Here is a 23239-nt window from a genome sequence, read left to right as displayed (position 1 = left end):
ATCAAGCGTACTCCAAGGCCCGAGACACGTGTCTTGGCCAGAGCGATGGAGGTCGACACAAAAACCCCGGTGTCATTGACACCGAAGGACAAGCGCTCTCTCGAGCGCGGTGAGAGGGACAAAATCCCAATAACCACCCAAAATAAGAAGGCAATAACCTTAAGGTTATCGCTCCTTTGTATCACCCTTCTTGAGATCTACGTCACCTAACATCTTTCCTATCTCCTATTCAACTGTTAAAGCCATTTTTTACCCTTCAATTTCATAATGGCTTTTATTATTCACTGGAATTGTAGAGGTCTTTTACATAACTTAGGTGACATTAAAGACCTGTTATTTAACTTCTCTCCTGTGGCCTTATGCTTACAGGAAACAAACCTAGGTGAAAAACACAAACATATTTTAAAAGGTTTCACTGTTTTACGGCGCGACCGTACTCAGATGAACCGGCTTTCAGGTGGTGTAGCCATTATTGTGCAGGACGGTATTGCAATTAGAGAAGTTCCAATTACCAGTCACATAGAAGCCGTTGCTGTCACCGTTATAACTCACAAAACCATCACCATTTGCTTGCATTTTATCCCACCCCACACCCATTTTACCACTAAACACTTAGAAAATATAACAGGTTAATTACCGGAGCCATTTGTTTTAGTGGGGGATTTTAATGCTCACGGTACTCTTTGGGGCAGTATCAAAACTGACCAAAGAGGGCAAATGGTTGAAGGTTTTATTCTGTCAAATGATATCTGCCTTTTAAATTCAGGTGCACCAACATACTTTTCACTGACTTCCCGCACTTTTAGTTGTTTAGATTTAGCTTTTTGCTCACCGTCTCTTTTTAATGATTTTACATGGAAAACCGTCGACAAGTCTTATGGCAGTGATCACTTGTCTGCAATCATCAAATTTTTATCGTCACCACCAACCTTAGTCACTAGGCCACGCCAGTGGAAATTACAGCTCGCTGACTGGCCGATTTCTACGGAAAACGAGAGACTGGAAGTTGTCTTTTCACAAGAACTAAGCATTGATGAACTTAATCAAAAAATCACTCAAGTCATAATCTCTGCTGCAGAAAAGGCAACACCCCAGTCATCCGGTATTGTACACAAAAGGTCAAATCCCTGGTGGACGAACGAGTGTACCGAAGCCAAAAAGGAACAAAATAAAGCCTGGGGAATCCTACGTAGGCACCCCACTTATAGCAACCTTTTAAATTTCAAACAGGCCAAAGCCAAAGCACGATTTATTCAAAGACAGGCACAGAAATCGTCATGGCAAAAATGTGTATCTACAAATAATAATACGGTCACGTCAAAACGAATGTGCAACCAGGTAAGGAAGTTTAGAGGAGAGTACACATCATACGCAATACCACTACTCACATGTCCAGGCACACAAACAACACTACAGGACCAGGCCAACTTATTAGGTGAACATTTTTACGAGGTCTCCAGCTCAGCAAACTACTCAAGTGATTTCTTAAAATATAAAAAGTCGGCGGAGAAACAGAGACTGCCCACTACTAGGGCTTCAAATGGACCTTATAATAACGTCCTCACAATGCAAGAATTGAACAGGGTTATCTCTGCCGGTAAAAAAACAGCAACAGGTCTTGACCGCGTCCGCTACACAATGTTGGCACACCTTTCTCAAGCATCGGCAGAAGCACTTAAATTTTTCAATAAGATCTGGGAATTTGGAGTAATGCCCACAGAGTGGAAAAATGCAGTAATAGAGCCTTTTTTGAAATCGGGTAAATCCACAACGTCCCCAAGCAGCTACAGGCCCATTGCCTTAACAAGCTGTCTAGCCAAATCCTACGAGAGTATCATAAACATAAGGCTCACATTCATCCTTGAATCAAGGAATGTAATAGACGTGCACCAGTGCGGATACAGAAAGGGCTGCTCGACAACTGACCACTTCGTACGACTAGAACATGAAATATGTAATGCGTTTCTACATAAACAACACTGTCTCACAGTATTTTTCGATCTAGAAAAAGCATATGATACGACGTGGCAGTATGGAATTTTAAGAGACCTGGTTGACTTGGGAGTGCATGGCAGAATGCTAAACTATCTGACTTTATGGCAAATAGAACATTTCAGGTGCGTCTCGGCACAATACTTTCACGCACATTTACACAGGAAAATGGCATTCCACAGGGTTGTATTCTGAGCACGACACTCTTCATAATCAAAATGAACTCTGTTAATAAGATCATACCATCCTCTGTTATGCACTCAGTATATGTTGACGATGTGCAAGTGGCTTGCCGCGCCTCAAGTCTACCCACTTGAGAAAGACAACTACAAATAACCATAAATAACCTTACACAATGGGCTGACAAAAATGGATTCCGTTTTTCAACAGACAAAACTGTTACAGTTCTCTCCTCCCAGAACGGAAGGTTACACTTCAATCCAGTTGTCACATTGCATGGTACAACCTTGTCGGTCAAAGCACACTACAAATTTTTAGGCGTAACATTTGACACAAAGCTGAACTTCCTGGCCCACATTAACACAACTAAAATTAAAGCAAATAAAGCATTGAATATCCTCAAGGTGCTATCGCACAAGCACTGGGGATCTGACCGAACTTGTCTACTACATATATATCGGTCCCTCGTACGTAGCATCCTCGACTACGGTAGTGTAGTTTATGGTGCAGCTAGGCAGTCATACATCAAGCGACTCGATCCAGTTCATAATCTTGGCCTACGACTGGTAAGCGGTGCCTACAGAACATCGCCTGTCCAAAGTTTATATGTTGACTGCGATGAGCCTTCCTTACAGCAACGCAGAGCCCTACTTACACTTTCCTATGTACTACGAATTCGATCATCACCACAACATATATGCTACAGCTTCGTAACACAGTGCAAATCACGGATACACTACACAAGCAAACCGAACATGATTCGGCCACTAATCTTACGACACGAAGAATACTGTCAAACTTATGATGTTCCACGTGAGGCCCTGCAGGTTGTTGAAAGGCCACCAAGATTGCCACCATGGTACAACTTTTCACAGCTATGTGACTGGATACTAACACATCTAAAGAAAAAAGACATTCCACAAGAACACATAATACAAGAGTTATGAGCTATTCAAGAAAAATATAAAAATTACACGGAATTTTACACTGACGGCTTCAAAACACAAGAATACGTAGGTGTCGGAATAATAACAAAAAAATTGGCAAAATAGCATTCGGATAAATAATTTTTCTTCAGTGTTTGCCGCCGAAGTTCTTGCGATATGTATGGCAGTAAAAAAAATTACCAGCGACAAGCAGATGAATGCTATCATATATACTGACTTGCTAAGCGCACTCAGAGCTCTAAACCTTAACTCCGCATCTGAACCCCTACTTGGTGATATCCTAAACATGTTGGCCTATAATGAATACGGAAGAACATTACGATTCTGCTGGGTCCCAAGTTGGGATACCAGGGAATGAAGCAGCCGATAGATGCGCGTTCATGGCAGCGCACAAAGGTATAAAGCAAACAACAGTTCCATACAAAGACGGTATCCGAGCGATTCATAAGGCCCTGACATCAAAGTGGCAACTAGAATGGGACTCTTGCACAAATAAGAAGTTACACACAATAAAACCCCTGCTCAGCGAATGGAAGTCATGAAGTCACCAGCAACGCTTCTATGAGGTGATCCTATGTAGACTCCGAATCGGGCATACACACCTGACACACAATTTTCTACTTCAAAACGAAAACCCGCCAACTTGCGAGAAGTGTCATGAACCACTCACAGTAATGCACATTATTATGTCATGTCCAAATATTGAAACACAGAGACAAAAGCTTTTACAGAATCTCTATAACTTACAAATACCTCTACACCCCACCTCAATACTCGGAGATGAACCGCTGGTGCCCTTCACTGACTTGTTCAGCTTTCTAGAAGAAACCGGTTTTTTTACACAGACTATAAGAAAACGCAGCATGGCCTTAGTCGCTTTTGCGCCATTAAACCCGAATTAACTAACTTTCCACTCGGGACGTTGTCGGGGACAACCTTTGCAGCAGACCGGTCTGTGGCGGTGGCGCTTGGTGCGGCCGATCGCGGTGGTGCAACTGGTACAATCGGCAGAGCATGCATGAGAGGAACCTTACCAGGACATCACTCGGTACATACACGTTTCCCATCTCATCCGCCAGCCCCTTTGTATGGGCATCGGACTTGAGCTCATCTGCACTGCCTTGAACCTAGGGCAAGCACATTCTTTTGCTGCTCCTTTTCCAAATGCTAAGCCGAAGAATCGTGCCTAGTGTACACATGTGGTCATACTACACGGAGCCACACTTATCGGAGGCCCAAGCCAATGGAGATTGCCCTAGCTCTCGCGAGTGAGCCTATTGGTTATCGCAAGAGCAGGCAGCATAGCCGCACTTTTCCCTAGCGGCATGTCACGGGGAGCTATTCACCTGCAGTTCTGTGTTAGCAGCACCCCTTTCTGTAAAAATGGGGCTCCCCTACGCGGGAGCCCCTTTGATTCCCGTGAAATGTTTCGGCTAACTTTGGGCAGTACTGTATTTTCTTGCGTGCGCAGCATTCGGTGCCCCCATTTTTGCGGCCTGAGTGCACACACAGCGGCACGCTAGAGTGCGCGAGGCGGCGGCTGGCACAGACCTGTGGCTCGCTGAGCCTGAACCCATGGTTGTCAGTACTCCTGTGAGATACAAGTCCCCCACACCTTTGCCCTTACAGATAAGGTTCATCCTGCTTGCACGCCACCCAAAAGAAGTTTTCTTCATTTTAATAACTTGCTCTAGGGCATTACTCAGCAGTGCCTTGCTCTTCGAACCCAGCTGTTTAATTAGCTGATTTTGAATTGCATCAGGTCCTGCAACCATGTTGTTAGGGACATTTTTTTCTGCTTTAGGCAAGAGCACCTATTTATTTTTCATTGTGTTGCGTAGTGTTTTTGTTTTTTCATTTCTTTGTTCCCTCTCTTTTGTTCTTTTATTTATATATTTATTCCATTATATAATTTTTTTTTTACCTGAACACCATTTGGTGCTGCATCTTTTATTCTTTAGACAGTAGTTCACTGACCATTCCAGTGGAGCAGATAATTCCCCTCCCTCCCCCCCCCCCCCCCTTCTTTGTCCAGGACCCTTCTACGAAAAAAACTAACCTACCGTGACAGGCCAATTGGTTGACACACGGTGCTACCTCACATTCCTCCACTGACATTGAATAGCGCACCTCTCTTTTCATTTCTATATCCTCGCCACTAACGCACCCTTGGTCGTTGCCTCGCCCACCCTCCTTGCCCCCTTTTCCTTTTAGAAGAACCCTACCTATATATATTGTGCCAAGGAAAGCATATGTCGCCTTGAAAAAGACAAATTCACTTGTCGAGACGTTGGCTCCCACTTTTACTTTGTTCTTGTTTTGCTCATAGTCATTTGGTCTAGTCACATATAAACAGGTTCTAAGACAAAAACGCAGTCGATTCATGACGGCTGATTTCTGCATTGCCACAATACCTGTCCATGACATCAATTTTTCCTGTTAACTACTACAATGTTCTGTTGCTTGCACAGAATCGGCACTAAAGAACGTCTGTAATTAGTAAATCCATATAGAAGTTCCATGTGCACATCCATATCTCCTACTAATATTGCTTGGCCTGTATTTCAGAACTCAATAATATTGTTCATAGTACAGTCAATCAATTCTCTATGTTGATATCACTAACGGTCCATAGATAAGCTGCTCCCAGCCATGTCTTTTTTCCTTCCCATGTGCAGCTAATCAATAAGTGTTCCTTACATGTCTCTTTTACCCTTTGCCACTTCATAACTCGGCTTATTAGCATGCCTACCCCTTTGCCTTTCCTTGACCCAGTCATTCTGGTACACCCTTCCCATAAAATATTGTTGGTAACAGGCGGCTCCTCCAAATTATTAGATGCATTTCAGTCAAGGTGTACGCCATAAGAGCTTCGTCATTCAGCTATCAACAGTGCGTTATCAATAGCGCCATCTCGTTTCTCTAGGGGAAGCTACTCCGCAATAATAATATCTGGTATTTGTTTGTTTGCGCTTGCTAATCAGGCCACCGTAATTCACACTATATCTGTTGTTTATTTGCAACTTTATCCGGTAATAACTAATTGTGCAAGATTGAAGCCAACAACCAGCAAGGATAACAATGACACAATGATGACAGCGTGGTGATGACATTACTTGTAATGTTCCTCACGCATTCAGTAAGAGCTGTTCGGATAGACCGCTGCCAGCAGCAGTGGGAAAGTTGATGTAAGAGACAAAGAAAGCTTCGCCCTAAAAATAGAATGCAAAAAAACATTCTAATTGCACTAACAATGTCCAGGTCTCTCACGTTGGTTTAGATGAGGTATTTATCACTTTCATGGTTCTTAGCTTCTTTGCAGTTAGTTGTCTTCTTTATAAAAATGCAAACATTCAAGTTATGTAGAAGGTTATCATTTCAGCAGTAAGTGACTGCGAGTAAATGAAGTGCATGACTAACCTCCTGCATTCTCCTGATGATCAAAATTTCATACATAAAACTCTCACGATGAAGCTCTGGAGTACGAAAGCAGCTTGTTAACAGATTTTTAGAATCTTAAGTAAACCTGAATACTAGATGGCCTTGATGGGTCCCGCGGCAATCCTTTTTTATCCAGCAGCTGCATGCAGTCAGCTGCCGTTACGCTACTGAATGCCCTTAGCCACTGTACCATATTACCCTCCAGAGAAGTTTCTCGCTGCATTGTCACAGATGAAAAAAAGACAAATGCTTACAATTGTCAATTTTAGAAAACTGCCAAAACCAGTAAAGCTTAAACATTTCTGTACACTTACATATCTATAGAGTAGCGAAGAAATATTGAAGCTGCGTAATCAAATTACTGCAGGGTCATATAATGGGAAACAACGGAGAGTTTTAGAATAGGGGCCCCAAACGTTTTGGGGCCCCAAAGAAATAACGTCGAAGCCACTGCGCATGCGCGAGACGCAAACTGCATTTGGGTTTTGCATTGGGAACGCTATTTCACCGATTTAGCGGGAGCCCAAATAGCGGCCCCAAAAGCTTTGCGTCAGCAAGTATGGCGGCATCCATTGAAGCGACGGCCCTAACCTAGCACTAAACTGGGTTCGATTCGAGGTAACGCGTGAAGTTCGCTAACTAAGAGAAGTGACTGCGGTTATCACTTTCTCTCAACTAGCGTGTGTTATGAGGATTGATTCATTAGATGCCGCTGATTCCGAATTCGCTTGTGGACATATGGCTCGTAGGCCTAACACGGCTAAGCTTGGCTGATGAAGGCACGTAAAGTTATGCAGTTAAGCAAAGAATATGCATATGGCCCATTCTGAGGAAGTACTGAAATGAAATAGAAGCAAATAACGACTTAATTACCCGGCAAGACGTAATTTAAACTAGAAAACAGACATGTAGATTATAGATTTTCCACTTTAATTACCTATTCGAAACGGACAGAAACAGCATTCGCATGCGGCGTGCATTGATTCGAAGGAGGGAAAAAAAACAAAAAAAAAAGAAACGTCGGCGCCATATGTTTTAGTTCAACTTATCAATGTGATAAAATAATTGACCGACAATTCCTCAATGAGAATGCGACATCTCGCATCAGGTAGCCGTCAAAGGACCGGCACCGCTTCGGTGATTTTACACAAGCTGTGACAGCAAAAATTAATTTAGCTTATTTTAAAGGATGCAGAAAGTTGAAAAGGGGGAGTAAAATCGCTGCCAAATAAGTTGCTATGCCGGGGAGAGCACTTTCCTACATCGCGTAAAGCGTTCCATGCTCTCCTACCAGCGACATTAACGCATCAATAAGAGAGTGCGAAGCAGCAGATATCACTTCTTAGTTGTTGTCGAAGTAATAGTATTGCCCTCTTTAATGGTAAAATCCATGGCAAACATGATGATGCGTGATTGAACAATCGCTCTCTAACTTTCTGCGAAATTTATAGCGGGTTTCGGTCGTTTTCTTAAGTCAATTAAGCACATTCGTTCTAGCATACAGACATGCACGAAACGGCGCCCTAGGCTCATCCCATGATGACTCCAACCAAGAGCGCGCCTAATAGGTTTCTCAGTATGCACTACACCAAGTGCTGTGAGAGTAAAATAAGAGGGCCCCAGCCTAATAAAGAGCGCGAAAAAATGATTATTAATTTTTACCCTCATCACATATGAAAAACATGCTAAGTGACATATGTGATGAGAAGCTTGCTTCTGTTTATGTATATTGATTAAGCAGGCTGTTCACGAGCTGTAGACGGAACCAGCTGGAAAATGCTTAAGTTAGTGAAGTGCGCCTTCCTGCAATGCCGCCTCAGGCACTCAGTCACCTGGGTCTAGCGAAGTGTACAGCAAAGCAAGATGCGGCGCGCTCCAGCGCTGTAGTAGACGACGCGAAGCACCTCCCCTGGGTCCGTATGCGCCTGCGCCGCTTCGCTTCGATGCGCCGCCGCGCCGGACGCACTGGCGCCCCGCGGAGCACGGCCACGGTGAGCCGTGTTCACCCTAAGAGTGGACGAGCCTGTACATGTTCCTCGTTTTGCCCTGCTGTGCGCACAGGCACGGGGCTGGTTGTAAAAAGCGGTGACAAGGATGAATTGTGTCAATGTCAGCGGCTATGCCAGCCATCTCGTAAATTGGAAGCTTTTGAAGTGGTGGCCCCAGGTGAGCAAATGGCACTTTACTTTGTGGTAAACAATGTTTTTGACACTAAGAAGACAGCTGTGTTCCTGAGGTGCTGTGGAACAGAACCTGGTCGCACTAAGCAAGCCAGCTGACAAGAGTTTGGACACAATGCTCAAGGTACTCGGCGAACACTATGTATCGGAAGCGCCTGAAGTTATGGCAATTTTCAGATTTTTTTTTCACAACACCGGCATACTGGTGAGGCCATAAGCGATTTCGTTGCAGCATTGAAGAAACTAGTCGACAACTCCAGCTTCACTACTTTTCGTGACTAAATGCTTCGTGACCAGATTAACCTGTCTCTGGTATTAGCGATGTTCCTATGCAGACTCGGTTGTTGGAAAAACTGTCGATTTAAACTTTACTGTGAAGAATACGGTCGTGGCTATGGGGGCAGCAAAAAATTACGCCCACGCATTATCCACGCAAGAGACAACCTCAGTGGCTACATCTACCAAACTGAGCCAAGCAACTGCAAATGTTGTGATGTCCAGACAGCAAAATAGCTGTTTCTGTTGTGGAAAGATCAGACAGCCTACTGCTGCAGATTCAGCAGCAGTGTATGCTACAAATGCAGGCAAAAGGGACACTTGGCCAGAGTCTGCAAAGCAACCAACATACTGGAAGAAACAGTGCATCGGTGTGGGACTTGTCAAGTGCACAATGTAGATGAGCTTGAGAGATGTCAAGGACAGCCGGTGGAAAAATAAGAGGTGTATGATCTGTGGCCACTTCAAGAGCCAGAATCGGTGTCACTGGCATCATGATAGAAATAGAATTGGCCACAGACGTTAGGGTCTCAACAATTAGCAAAGAAAAGTTTAAAGGCAACTATTTCCTACAACAGCGCTACAGCCCTCGGAAGTAAAGCTCTGGAGTTCCTTTTGTGACATAAAGCCTGTCAAGGGGAAGTGTAAAGCAACTGTGAGGCCAGGCAATTAAGGCGGGGCGGGGAGGGGGGGGGGCATTTTTCCATTGTTCTTTAAGGAGCCGTGCCCAAAAAGTTTTGGTCAAAGCTGGATGCGAGAGCTTCAGCTGAGTATCGCCAAGCCAAAAAATGTCTACACCGTAGCAGCAGTGGAAGATGCGGTAAGCCAATCTCGCAAAGGTTTCACTGACGACATAGGTACCTTGCGTGGTGTTGCAGCACAGATTACTGTTTAGGAAAATACAAAGCTGGGATTTCTGAAGCCCCAGGCGATCCTGTTTGCAATTTGGGGTAAAGTATTTGAATAACTACAGAAAATGGAACGTGAAGGGATCATCCAGCCGATTAAGTCATCACAATCTGCCCTATATTCCCTGTATTGAAATGGGATGGTCTAGTATGATAGTGCGGCGATATTAAAGCAACAATAAATCGAGTCACGGTACTAGAAACGTAGCCGATGCCGCCTATGAAAGAGCTGTTCAGACTAATGGGAGGCATCAAATTCGCAAAGCTTGGTCTCCAAGATGCATACCAGCAAGTCAACCTGCACCCCAGCTTTCTCAAGTATGTCACAGTCAACACCTCCAAGGGCTTGTACCAGTTTGCAACACCACCTTTCAGAGTGTCATCAGCACCGGCAATATTTCATAAAGACATGAAAAGCCTCTTGCACGTACACGACCCTGTAACTGGGTACTCTGATAACGTGTTGATGATGGGCGAACGTGGGCCAATTTCTTGAATGGCTCAGAGAAGCAGGGCTGCGACTGAAGCTGTCTCAGTGCAGGTTTTTGGTTCCAGAAGCGGATTACCTGGGCCACAGCATCAGTGCAGAGGGCCTTTGCCCAAACCCATCCAAGACAGACTGTACTAGCATCCCCAGCTTCCCAGAACGTTAAGAAGCTACAGAGCTATCTAGGCTTGATCAACTACTACAGAAGGTTTATGCCTACCAGCAACCTGTTCTAAATTCTTTACACAGATTGCTGGTAGCTGGGTCCCGCTGGGGCTGGACAACTGTAGAAGAGTTGGCATTTCGAAGAAGCAAGGAACTGCTAGCTTCAGACACAGTCTTGGCACATTTTGATCCAGCTAAGCTGTCTGTCTCGATTTGTGATGCATCGGCATATGGTCTTGGCACGCTCCTGGCACAGCCGGAACACTCTGAGGAAGACTGTCTTGTTGCCTGCACATAATGCAGTTTAGTTGCTGCTGAAAGGAATTAGTCAACTGCACAAAGAGGCCCTCGGCCTACTACTTGGCATCACCAAGTTTAGACAATATTTGTGGAGTCAGCATTTCAGAGCCGTCACAGACCACGTGCCATTGTAGGGCTTAGTAGGAGAAAACGTGCATTCGTAAATATTGCTCTTCAAGAGTGCTATGGCGGTCTCAACTCATTTTTGGGTATCACTTTACGCTCTATTATTGCACACGCTGATGGATTGAGCCATCTACCGCTGCGGATTGAAGAATTTACTGGACAATGTCCAGCTGAGGTGTTGATGCTTGAAAGGTTGTAGCCCCAAACGTTGTTGTCCAACGTTGTTACTGGGGTCACTGCCAGAGATCCAATGTTATCAAACTGAAGGCTGCTATAGACCTTCTGCAACCTGACTTGCAGTCAGCAGCTTTACAGAAGCAGTTGAAACAGAAAATCAGATGTGACCATAAAGTGAAATCTCAAAACCACAATCAACCTGGCAATCAGGTTTATGCCAAATATTTCTGCCTAGGCTCTATGTGGGTACCTGCAGTAGTCACGAGGCAGCATAATTCTTCAGTAGACCCGCAGCTTGAAGATGGGCATTAGTGGAACCACCATCAGGATCACATCTGACCTGCAGATCAAGTGCCTGGGCAGGGGAGCAGCACCCAGTTATCAAACAGCAACTCGGGCTCCAGCACTCAGTCAAAATCCAAATTGACTCCAAAGCCCAGCAATGTCATTCAACAGCAGGTACCTGATGCGAGCATTTGGGAAGAATTCCAACCACAGAGCATGCAAAGTGCACCGCAGTACCAGGAAGGAATGCAGGTAACTAAGTTGCCCTGCCAGGGTAACAGAATACATAGACCAGTGCAGTGTTTTTCTCCGTAAAATTGCGTGCACATTTGTTATTGAAATGATGGTCTCTGCTCGTTTTGTTAATGGAGGGGGAGATGGGATCAGTAACCACATCACTGTATACTAAAGGGCACGCAGCTGTCACTTCCCGTAATAGACAGGTGTGCATGACTCGAGCCAGTCAGCACAGTTCATGCACCCCTCCACAATGTATGTGTTTCTCGTCTGGCCAGTTGTGCACACAAGCGCAGAGGCTGACTGTCATAGTATCAGAAGAGACAAGAGGCACAGCGTCATCATGATGTGTAATCATGTACTACATGTCTGCTATATTTTCTTGCCCACCTGCCTTTTCTTGCTCTTTCTGTGGTAGAGTATCTGTCACATGTAGTGCAAAGGCCCAACCATAAAGAAGAGACGCACAGAACACGCCACAGGCACACGCCATCACAAGTGCCTGTGACCTTTTCTGTGTATATCTTCTATGTGGTTGGTCCCTTGCACTACATCATGCCATTAAGTAAGTACAGACTAGCCCAGCCACATGTTCTGTAGAGTATGTGTATCATTTTCTGTGCTTGTCATGATACACCTTGCCTCTTATAACATCCCACACATGCAGAACTGCGCGAACAAATAGCTGCTGCAACAGCCACTTTTGTATAGACCATCGCGCTTGTCCTGTGCTTCTGTGTCTATCTTCTGTCCTGTCTTAGAATTGTGCTTACCAGTATTCAATTGTTAAGCATGAACCAAATAGCCCAGCAACAAATTTTGTTAACATACAAAGGCTTACTTTGTGCAGCTAGGTGTAGCAGAATTCCTACTATCTCCTATTTCCTACTATTTCCTACTATTTCCTGTAGCAGAATTCTACATAGCAGAATTCCTACTATTTCCTACTATTTCCTGTAGCAGAATTCCTATCATTTCCTACTGGTTAACAACTCTACATGGCATGCATTATGCGAGTAGCCCACCACTACCCGAGCAGCTCATGTGAATTAACAGGGATGTAACAGCATCGCCTACTGCAGCTTTCCACTGCAGAGCTTCACACTCTCCCATGTCGAAGCTCACCCTACCAATGTATATATTCGCTTGGAGAGTGAGCTACTCTTCCAGTATTCTAGGCCACTGTAGTACTTCTGCTAGAGTTGCCTTTACATAGAGAAAAGAACTTCGTCACAGACCTAGAATAATTCTAGGACAGTGCCTCTGCTATCACCCTATCTCAGCATAGCAGAGTGAAATGGAGAGCCACATAAAATTGTTTGGGGCAGTTGTGCATTTGCTTGTGTTTTGAGCATTCCATATTTATTTTTGTTTCTGCCTTTGTGACATGCAGAGATACTAAAAAGAAAAAATGGTGGCCTTATAAAAGCGTTGCAGGGACCTTTGTGCCATTTTCTTTGCACGCTGATTTGCTGTCTGCTGAAACAATCATGTTTAGTAAACATTATTGTACCTCTCTTACTGAATTGAACATTCTTTATTTCCTGGCAGGCGTCGCGGTGAGTCAATCACATTAGTAACCCGTGAGAATTGGAGACAAGCTCGTGAGCTGATCAGTATCCTGGAAGAGGCTAACCAAGATGTTCCTCAAGCTCTGTACACAATGGCTGACCGTTTTGATGCCTGGAAAAAGCGACGCGACGAGGAGAACCGTGCTTTTGGAATGGACAGAGGTGGCAGACGAGGTCGGTATAATCGCTCTCGGTGGTAGGAGGACATTCGGGGTCAACTCGTCAACTGCTTACAAATACTTGGTGTGTTCAACATCATCCACAGCTTTTTTTTGGACTCTGTACTAACAGTTTGTTGAAGACTGCATTACAACTTGCATTGTCTACATTCCTTAATTATGTTGCCTCTGGGTGCATTAAAGACATTGGAACATCAACGACGTCATGTGGTGTGTGCTGATTTTATAGGACTCTGCCATGATCATGTATGCACTATATGCTATTCTATATGAAGGAAGGTTAAAACTGCATGAAAAAAAAAAAAAAAACGAGGGCAAGTGCAAGGAGCACACAACACACCACAAGCACAGACTGCAGATTGTTTATTCGTGAAAATCAAAGCGTAGGCTATTTCAAGCAAGATCCCAGGCCTGTGACCCCATCATCACTCACACTTGTGCAGATAACATAGGAGAACTCTGCAGACTGTGTAACACTGCTTGTACCGAATAAGCATAGGGAGAAAAAGATGGGAAACAATCTATGCTACACATAAACATTGAGCAGTCAAAAGAAACGAAGACAGCACATGTCTTAGCAGTCACCGAAGTGTAGGCGACGAGTGAGGTAATGAAAAAGCTCAATGGTACGTATATAACTTGGTTAAAACAAGGTCATCATGAGTTAGATAAGAAGGAACAAAAGACAATGACAATAACAGAATGAAAAAGACAATAAACCAAAGTAAAGGTTAAGGTGACGCTACTGTATTTACACTATTCTAAGTCAATCTATTTTTTTTATTATTTGAAAATCTGAAGTGGGGCCCTCGACTTACAATCGAAACCAAAACATGGCACCACCAAAAAAGTGAGACCAACAAGATATCAGGAGAGCTAAAACATAGTTCCAATTTTATGTTTGCTCTATGGTCCTACCTGTAGCTTTTCGCTATCCGACACGTTTGTTCACTTTTTGGAAGGATTTTTCAACATTTTTTTGAGTTTTACAGTGCACACAATATTCATGGGGGGGGGGGGGGGGGTGCTGATAGTTGATGAAAGTGTCACTCTTCCATTCACGGCGGCACCCTCAGAATGGCGGCACTGGCAGGGAGTATAGATAGTTCATGGAAGAGCAGACGCCAGTCACATGCTTCTCTTAACCTGTAGCTCTTAGTTTGATGCATTCGACTTGACTGCCGGCTACGTGCTACTTCCATGCTTCCTCAGTCGTCATAAGTGCTCCAAGCCACTACACATTTGGCGCTCGTTCACAGCAGCGTTCAAGAGGGCTGCCATCTTTTGCGCCGAAGAATCAAATCGCTGTGCAGCAGGCCGCAGGTTCTATGTTTCTGAATGAGTGGTGCGAGAGTGGTGACTGCAGCAAAGCAAAATTTTCACCTGTGACAGTAAGCAAAGAATTTCTCATGGGCCAAAGTCGGGACGCCTTCCAGAGCTGTAGGCCAAGCTTACAGCGTACGTCGCTGAAATGCATGATCGGTGCCTGCCAGTGAAGTGCGTCATGGTCATGAAACAAGCCCAGATCTTCGCCTTTTAAGGACCTGCTCTGCCGTTAATACGAGTGGCTGGTGACAGAAGACCACAAACTTACGCCAACCGGACCTGTCAAAAGAGCCTCCCTGACGAGTGCGTGTGGTTGGGTGCATTCGCCATGAGCTGCTGTTCCACAATATGTCATGGTGCAGTCATTTGCCAAAGGTGGAATTTCGCTGTACGACGACGCTTGTTGGACCTTAGCAGCGATGGCAATAACAGCACTAGTGAGGACAATGGCACAAGTGAAGATGAGTAGTCCAGTGACCATGCCAGCTACTGATAAAGTTTCATTATAAAATGTTCCCTCAGGTACGCTCTTTTCTTTTTTTCCCTGTCCCACGCAATATGGGGGGAGGGGGGGGGTCGACTTACAGTCGTGTAAATACGGTATTATAAACCTGAAAACTTGTGAAAATAGTGTGAGGGAAGAGTAATAAAACACGGTAAAATATGGTGAAGCTCAGCCTGAACTCATGAGCGATTACATACATGGAAAAGCCAAACAAACCGTCTGCAAAGCTTCCTTTTTTTACCAGTGGCTTTTCAGAAAAGCAATTTCTTGATGTAGAAGCGAAATAGATGGCGTGTTCACACTCTTGTCACTAAATTTTACGAAGTGGAATGCTTCGACAATCTCTCTTTCGGTCTGGTCTCTCGATCTAAACTAAAAGGCCGTGTTTTCCAAGATCTGTTTGCAAAGAGTCTTTTGCTTACCCTCACCCTTTACCTTTGCATCCTTCACAATGTTAGGCTTATGTGCCTCCTGTGTTATTCTTTGCATGCCAGTTATGTTCACGTGCCCTTTCATTGAAACGCCTACCCGTTTATCCGATATAGCCCCTGTCACAGGTAAGCGGAATTAGATAAACCACCCCACAAATACACTCGCAGAAATTCTTATCGTGCTTCGTTGTGCACTGCGGCCTACTCTCATTTTCTGGTGTCACCGAATGGCACACTCTTCAGAGTTTACAAAGTGCCAAGAAGATGACCTTGGCTTCGTAATGGATCACCACTTTTTTAATCTTGAGCGAAAGGCGATGAATGTAGAGCATAACCTGCAGTTCATCTTTCTTGAAAGTCTCTTTCTGTTTTTTGCAACCTTTAAGTTTCTGCAAGAGACTTTCACACGTGCCGTTGAGTAACTTCTCCAGGTATCCAACCGAAAGGAAGTGCTGCACTTGCTAATTGAAGCTAGTTTCTATTTTAACCTCGCAGGATTTTTCCAGGGCGAACTTACAGGCTAGGGTAATAGTAGCGTGCTTAACAAGCTTGGAATGCGCACTTTCAAGCAGCAGTGGAGTCTTCTTTGTCCTCGCATTGTAAGAACAACAGATGTGTTTAGCGGTGAAGGGAAGCTTCAGGACCAGGAACTGTAGGCAGTGACCACTGGCCAACTCATGGGTAAAGGTGAGGCCTCCGGATGCGGATTCAAATATTTATTTAACGGAATTAGCAGCATCACCAAGGTAATCCTGTGCAGACAGATGAAGTATGACTAGCTAATTGTCTACATATCTGAATATGCACGACACCTGTTGACCAGAAATTCGTTGTTCAACCCGCTGATCGAACGCTGATAAAAATATGTCCCAGAGAATAGGTGCAACTGAAGAACCAATACAAATCCCAGCCTTCCGCACATAATATTTTCCATTAATTTCGATGGCAGTGGAGCTCAGATAGAAGTTTAACAGTTCAAGAAAGTTCTCTGTGCTCACCCCTGCCATATTCAGAAAGCCGACTTCACCAGTTTCTTGTATTTGCTGCCTTACTGCAGCAAGCAAACCTACAGGAGGTATAGAGTAGAAGAGATCTTCAATGTTGATGGAAAACCCTGTGGTGGCCGTCGAAGGCCTTCATTCAGGTACTTGATAACTTTATTGATGTCCTGAGGAGTTTCAAGCCGTTGAAGATCCCAGGTGGGGTACTCCTCCGGCTTAAACCGTAGGCGAGGCCCAAGTCGGGACGGGAACGTGGTGACGCTCCGCCAGTGCTTGGGCCCTCTGGACGGCCTTGAGTTGGTATTTGATAGCCGGGCTTTTGAGGGATTCTTCCCATTCGGCCTCACTGGAGAGAGGGCCCTTTGGTAACGCGGTACATTGCCATAGCAAGTGCGAGAGTGAGCAGTAAAGTTCTGGGCAGTCTGGGCGATTTGCCGAGATTTCTGAGTTGTAGTGGCTTAGTAGGCCTCGTGACGGATACGAGTACGTTTGTAGCGTTCGAAACGCGGCTGCCTGCACGCGTTCGAGTTTGGCGTGTGGGAGCGGGAATTTGGTTCTCCGTGTCTGATAGTGGGAGGTGATTTCTTGGTAAGTGAGCAGCGGGTCATTAAACTGGATGTCCAGCCCCTTGGAGGCCGTGGGACCGTCGTGGCGGGCAAGTTCTCGCGCACGGTCGTGGGCCGTTTCATTGAGGTTAGCTTTTTGCGGGTGAATGTCTTTCCCCATGTGAACGGGGTACCAGCAGAGGCACCGTTTGCCCTCTTTTGAGTTCGCTAGTAGTATACGCGCTGCTTCTTTAGATATGTTGCCGCATTCGTAGGCCCGAATTGTGGCACGCGAGTCCGTGAAGACTTAAGTAAATGTGGGGTCTGCCATGGCGATGGCTACGGCTATTTGTTCGGCTTTAGCGCTGGTGCTCGTTTTAACCGATGCGGATGATCGTAGCGTTCCGTTGCAGTCCACGACTGCTATTGCGAAAGTGGATGTGCTGCCTTACTGGGCCGCGTCCACAAATGCGGTGGCTTCACGATCCGCGTCGATGCGGTCGAGAATTGCGCGGGCGCGGGCCTGGCGCCTACCCATGTTGTGTTGTGGGTGGACGTTTCTGGGAAACGGTGAGACTTTGTATTTGTCTCTAATTTCGCTCGGTAGGGTAACCGCGTGCTCGAGATAGGGAGACATTGGCTTCATTTGGGATTAGCCTACCAGCTTTGGACGAGGATAGGCGGAGTATTTGCGCCATAGTCTGAGCCTCGATCACTTCGTCGATGTTGTTGTGCATGCCTAGCTGGTCAACCTTTGCTGTACTTGCTCTTTGTGGAATGCCCAAGACCTGTTTGATGCTCTTGCGCATGAGTGTGTTTAGCTTCGTCTTTTCTATTTTCGCCCAGTTGTGGGCAGAGGCGACGTAATTAATGTGACTTATAAGGAACGCGTAGTACACGCGCAGTAGGTTATCTTCGCAGAGACCCTTCCTGCGCCCCGAGACTCTGTGGATGAGTCTGATCATGTTTTTGGTTTTGGCGGTTAAGTGTTTGATCGTGTGTCCGTGGCATACGGTGGCTTCGATTAGGAGCCCAAGAATGCGTATGTGGTTGACTTGCGGAATCTGTTGTCCGTCTCTATAGTTGGATACATCAATAAAACTTGGTGCTGGGCTAGTTGGTGATGCATTCTTTAAAACTGATGGTAGCGCTAAAAAGGAACGGACACACGAAGAAAAGACGACACGACGACGAAGAAACGCTACTGACAACTGGTTTATTTTTCGCAAAAATTCTATATTTAAATGAATCACAACACATGCGCACAACCGAACTACACCAGCCTTCTTTATCGCCATATCGAAAACAATGTCATGCACGCGAAGCAAGATGATAAAAGTCCCGAGCAGCAAGAAGTGAACACATGACCAATTGAAGAAAAGCCATACCGTTATGGTTTTTCACATTTCCCCAGAAGTGTGCGCTCAGCCGAGTACAAATTTATTGAAGCATCACTGATGCACAGACCCGCCTTTTTTTGTATGTGGAAAGCTTCCAGCAAAACTCTAGCTTTTGCACTTGCACATCTGCCCAGAACCTTTGCTTCTTTAAACCGTGGCACGCACTCACAAACCATCACATGCGATACTAAATTCGCAAGTTTGTCTTGTTTTTTTATGTTTTGAGAGTGTTCCCTTAAGCGGTCATTGAGGCAACGCCCCGTCTGCCCGATATAGCACTTGCCGCAGGACAGGGGAGTAAGGTATACCACTCCTAGGGCACACCTGACGAAGACATCTTCACGCTGCTTTTTGCAACCACGCTGACCTTCACCGCAGATGCGGGGGCACAGCCTCGCCAACTTGTTTGGCGCAGAAAAAACAAGCGGCACGTTGTGCCTGCTGGCCACTTTTTTGAGGTTGTGTGAAACCTTATGAATGTAAGGCATCACCTCAGGTTTGGTCTTCACGCGTTCAGGTGCAGCCTTCATTCGTCGGGGCCCAAATTTCTTGAGGAGGGTATCAGCGACAGCTACGAGGACCGAGCAAGGGAAGCCTGCGGCCAATAGCCTGCGAACCTGATAGTCAAAACTAAAAAGCATTTCGTGCGGGCACGACTTTTGAAGCGCCGATTCCATGCAGAGCGATGCAATAGCTCTTTTCACGGTCTTTGAGTGGGATGATTCATAGGGCAAAAGTTCTTTCTTTGCACGTGGGAAATACGTCCAACAGGTGTGTCCCTTAGTTATCCTCAGCCTGAGGTCTAAAAAATGTATCTCGCCATATTGCGGAAGTTCATGGGTAAAAGCCAGGCCTTTACCATGGTCATTAAAGGTAATTAAGACTTGTTGTACAGAATCTTCAAAAGAAATGTCTTTACGATCTTTTAAAATGATCAAAAAATCGTCGACATACCTAAAAACTTTTAAAACCGGGCCTCCAATAAAATCTCGATCCGAAAGGCGATCAACATGGGCTAAAAAGATGTCGCACAAGATAGGTGCAACACAGGACCCTATACAAATTCCATTGCGCTGCAAAAAAGGCTGCTTGTCAAAAAGGATAAAAGTGACACTCGGGTAAAATTCTAAAAGCTTTAAAAAATCATCAAGAGACACTCCTGCTGTGGACTGAAAAGAGAGTTCGCCTGAATTTTCGACAGCTTCCTTCACAGCAACTAAGAGTTCAGGTTGAGGGACGGAATAAAATAAATCCTCAACATCCACAGAGAAAGCATAAACGACACGGCAGTTATTCCGGAGAAAGTTCGTAACTTCTTGGGATTTTTTGGTCAGGTAGGGGTCGTTCACTTTTATCGACTTAAGTTTACTTAGCAGAAAGCGGCTGACACATTGCTGCCAGGTTCCGTTTTCACTAATAATGGTCCTAAAAGGGATACCGAGTTTGTGAGTTTTTGCTGTGAAGAAAGCATTCAAGGAGTTACCTCTGCAATTGGAGATATCATTGCCTAATTTTGTCAGATTCAACTCTTTGCAGAAGTTCGGGAACCTGGTTTTTACACGCACATCGCTTTTCTTTACTCGCACAAAGTTTTTCTCTACTGCTTGCAAGGCTTTTTCCTTGTACATGCCCGCGTGCATGACGACGAAGCCTCCGTCTTTGTCCGCTTCTAAAAGAGAGAGCTTGTGTTCCTTGAAATATGCAACAATCCCGTCTAACGCACATCTCGAGGTACCACTGGCCGTTTTGGGAACAAACTTTGCGATGCTGTCTGTGTTCTGTGTGCTGTCTGTCATGTGTTCACTTCTTGCTGCTCGGGACTTTGATTATCTCGCTTCGCGTGCATGACATTGTTTTCGATATGGCGATAAAGAAGGCTGGTGTAGTTCGGTTGTGCGCATGTGTTGTGATTCTTTTAAATATAGAATTTTTGCGAAAAATAAACCAGTTGTCAGTAGCGTTTCTTCGTCGTCGTGTCGTCTTTTTTTCGTGTGTCCGTTCCTTTTTAGCGCTACCATCAGTTTTAAAGTCGGATACAACTTTAGAAAAAAGGGGAGGCCCCACCCAGATGACCGAAGCGGCGGGGCCTCCCCTTTGTGTGTAGTGTATAGTGTGTAGTGCGATCGGAAGTTTGTCTAGAGGTGTTAGGTAGTGGACTCCTTGGCAAGACTTGCGAAATAGTAATAATTCCGATTTCTTTGAGGATAGTTTCATTCCTGTGTTTAGTAGGTACTCTTCCGTGGCATCTAGGGCAGACTGTAATGCCTGCTCCATGTCTCCCAGGGAGCCTCCCAAGCTCCAGATGGTAATGTCATCTGCGTATAGAGCACAGCTTACGTTTGGGATGTTTCGTAGTTTGTCTGCGAGTCCCTTCATCACTATATTAAATAGTAATGGAGAGATGACTGAGCCTTGTGTTCCGACAGAGCCCAGCATGTAGGGGTCCGACTTAAGTTGCGAGACTCGCAGTTGGGCTTCTCTGTCTTTTAGGAAGGAGCGTACGTACTCCTGAAATCTCTGGCCGAGGCCGAGCCCTGCCACAGACCCCAGTACGAAGCGGTATCGAATGCTTTCGTGAGATCGAGGGCGAGGATGCCTCGAACGTCTAAACGGTTCACCTTTTTTTTTTTCTCCCTCATGTTTAATTGGTACAAGCAGTATTACAGTCTGCAGAATTCTCTTTTGTAGTCTGCACAATTGTGAGTGACGATGTGGTCATGGGCCTGGGATCTTGCTTGAAATTGCCTGTGCTTTGATTTTCAAAAAAAAAATTGGCACTCTGCGCTCATGGTGTGTTTGTGTGTTCCTTCCACTTGTGCTTGTTCTTTTTCTGCGCAGTTTTAACCTTCAAGTATGAACCAACTAGCCCTCAAGAACGCCCTACTAAAGTATTATTCTATTTGCATGCTATGCTTTAGGTTCATAGTGGAATGTACAGTTTCCAATATTGTACAGGAGTTAATTCTTGCTTGGAAATAATTTGATAGTGCTGGTTTCTTTCTTTCGAAAGGGTGGGGAGCATCCTGGTTCTAACAAATAAATTTCTTACACATGCTGATTTCAGTATACCTCGTTGGTATGGCATATTAGCATTGTGCGTTTGACGACAGCGGATTATAGAGCAACAAATTTTATTGGAATAGTGATTATATGAACACATCAGGCAAATTTTCATTGTCGCCACAATGTTCCATATTAAGTTCAAGTGCAATAAGATGTGGCTTGCACACAGTATGCTGCGATGTCTATATCTGGCATGTAACGTACATACAAATCTGGGCGCTACTCATTGCTGAATGGACACATTCCAGAAGAGAAAGCCACGTCAAATGTGATGGGCGCACACGAATGACCCCTCCGCTCCGCAGTTGTAAAATTGCTTATGTTTCACGTGGCGGCTTCCTTTGTCGCTGGGCCGTGCTCCCACCAGGGATGCAGGAAATAAATCCACTCTTTCCCCACCAAACATCTATTGGTCTATTCAATTCTCGTGAAGTGATCAACAGCAGTCGAACAAGGGACGTCTCTCGAGCCAGCGTTCTCACAGGACTTCATAAAAGGCAACTTCCATGGCCGCTGAAAGGAAAGGGATATCCGTGAAACTGTTTTCTTTCGAAGTTCTTCTCCACCCCAAGAGTGTAGGATACACACTCAAGCAAAATTACACCATTTTGCCACAACGATAATAGTCATCTCTCCTGTCCGCATTCCTTTCCTTAACGCGGCGAGAGGATGGATGGATGGATGGATGGATGATTGTGGCTCAACCCTTTGAATCGGGCGGCGGCGATGCGCGCCACCTAGCCTTTAATGGTTCTATATGCATGCATACCTATGTATTTACTCCTTTACTTTTGCGTTGATATTGTCCACCAATCAGACAGCCTCCGTTTAGTTATTTCTACCTGTTCAAAGTCTATTCTACTTTCACTGTTTTTGAAATCCAAGGCTTTGAATAGTTCCCCGTTAGATTCAACTGCAGGGTGAAGTTGTTTACAAGCAAGTATCAGGTGTTCTGCCGTTTCCTCCTCCTCTCTACATGCCTCGCATACCAAATCTATCTCCTGGTATCTGGCTCGGTACGTTTTAGTCTTCAGTACACCTGTCCTGGCTTCGAACAACAATGAGCTTCCCTTAGAGTTATCGTAAATATTTTCTTTGGCTATTTCTTGCTTAAACGTCCTGTATGTCTCCAATGCTGATTTGGTTTGCATCTCTGTACTCCACATACCCCTCTCTGCCTCCTTAACCTTTTTCTTGACAGATGATTCCTTACTTGTTCCCCCGGTACTGCCCAAGTATTTGCTTGTCAATTTTCTAGTTCGCTTCCTCCACTTCGTGTCAACATTCCTCGTGTATAAGTAACTGAAGACCTTCCTAGCCCACCGAATTTCCCCCATTTTTCTCAATCGCTCCTCAAATGCTATCTTGCTACTAGCCTCTCTGCCCTCGAAAGAAGACCATCCCAGATCCCCCTGCACTCCAAGATTTGGTGTCTTGCCATGTGCTCCCAGAGCGAGCCTACCCACACCACGTTGCCTAATTTCCAACTGTTGCCGGGTCTCTGTTCTAATACATAG

At 45.1% G+C, this 23239-nt stretch overlaps 1 protein-coding gene across 10 annotated transcripts in view; it reads left to right on the top strand.

Moving 5' to 3' along the window:
- Positions 1–13649, top strand: part of LOC135921811 (probable ATP-dependent RNA helicase DDX43) — a 260397-nt gene extending 246748 nt beyond the window's left edge. For 9 of the 10 annotated variants that reach the window (XM_070539820.1, XM_065456144.2, XM_065456146.1 and 6 more), the window contains one exon: positions 13253–13649. In XM_070539820.1, the coding sequence (XP_070395921.1) occupies positions 13253–13472 (220 nt within the window). In that variant the 3' untranslated portion in view covers positions 13473–13649. Of the gene's footprint in view, positions 1–4063; positions 4168–13252 lie in introns of all 10 variants that reach the window. The other variant, XM_065456145.1, reaches the window with a different exon arrangement.
- Positions 13650–23239: the final 9590 nt, after the last annotated feature.

Source organism: Dermacentor albipictus, chromosome 6 (assembly GCF_038994185.2).
Source record: "Dermacentor albipictus isolate Rhodes 1998 colony chromosome 6, USDA_Dalb.pri_finalv2, whole genome shotgun sequence".
NCBI classification, from domain to species: Eukaryota; Metazoa; Arthropoda; class Arachnida; order Ixodida; family Ixodidae; genus Dermacentor; species Dermacentor albipictus.
The sequence above is the reverse complement of the archived record's forward strand: the minus strand, read 5'-3'. Positions and strand labels throughout refer to the sequence as shown.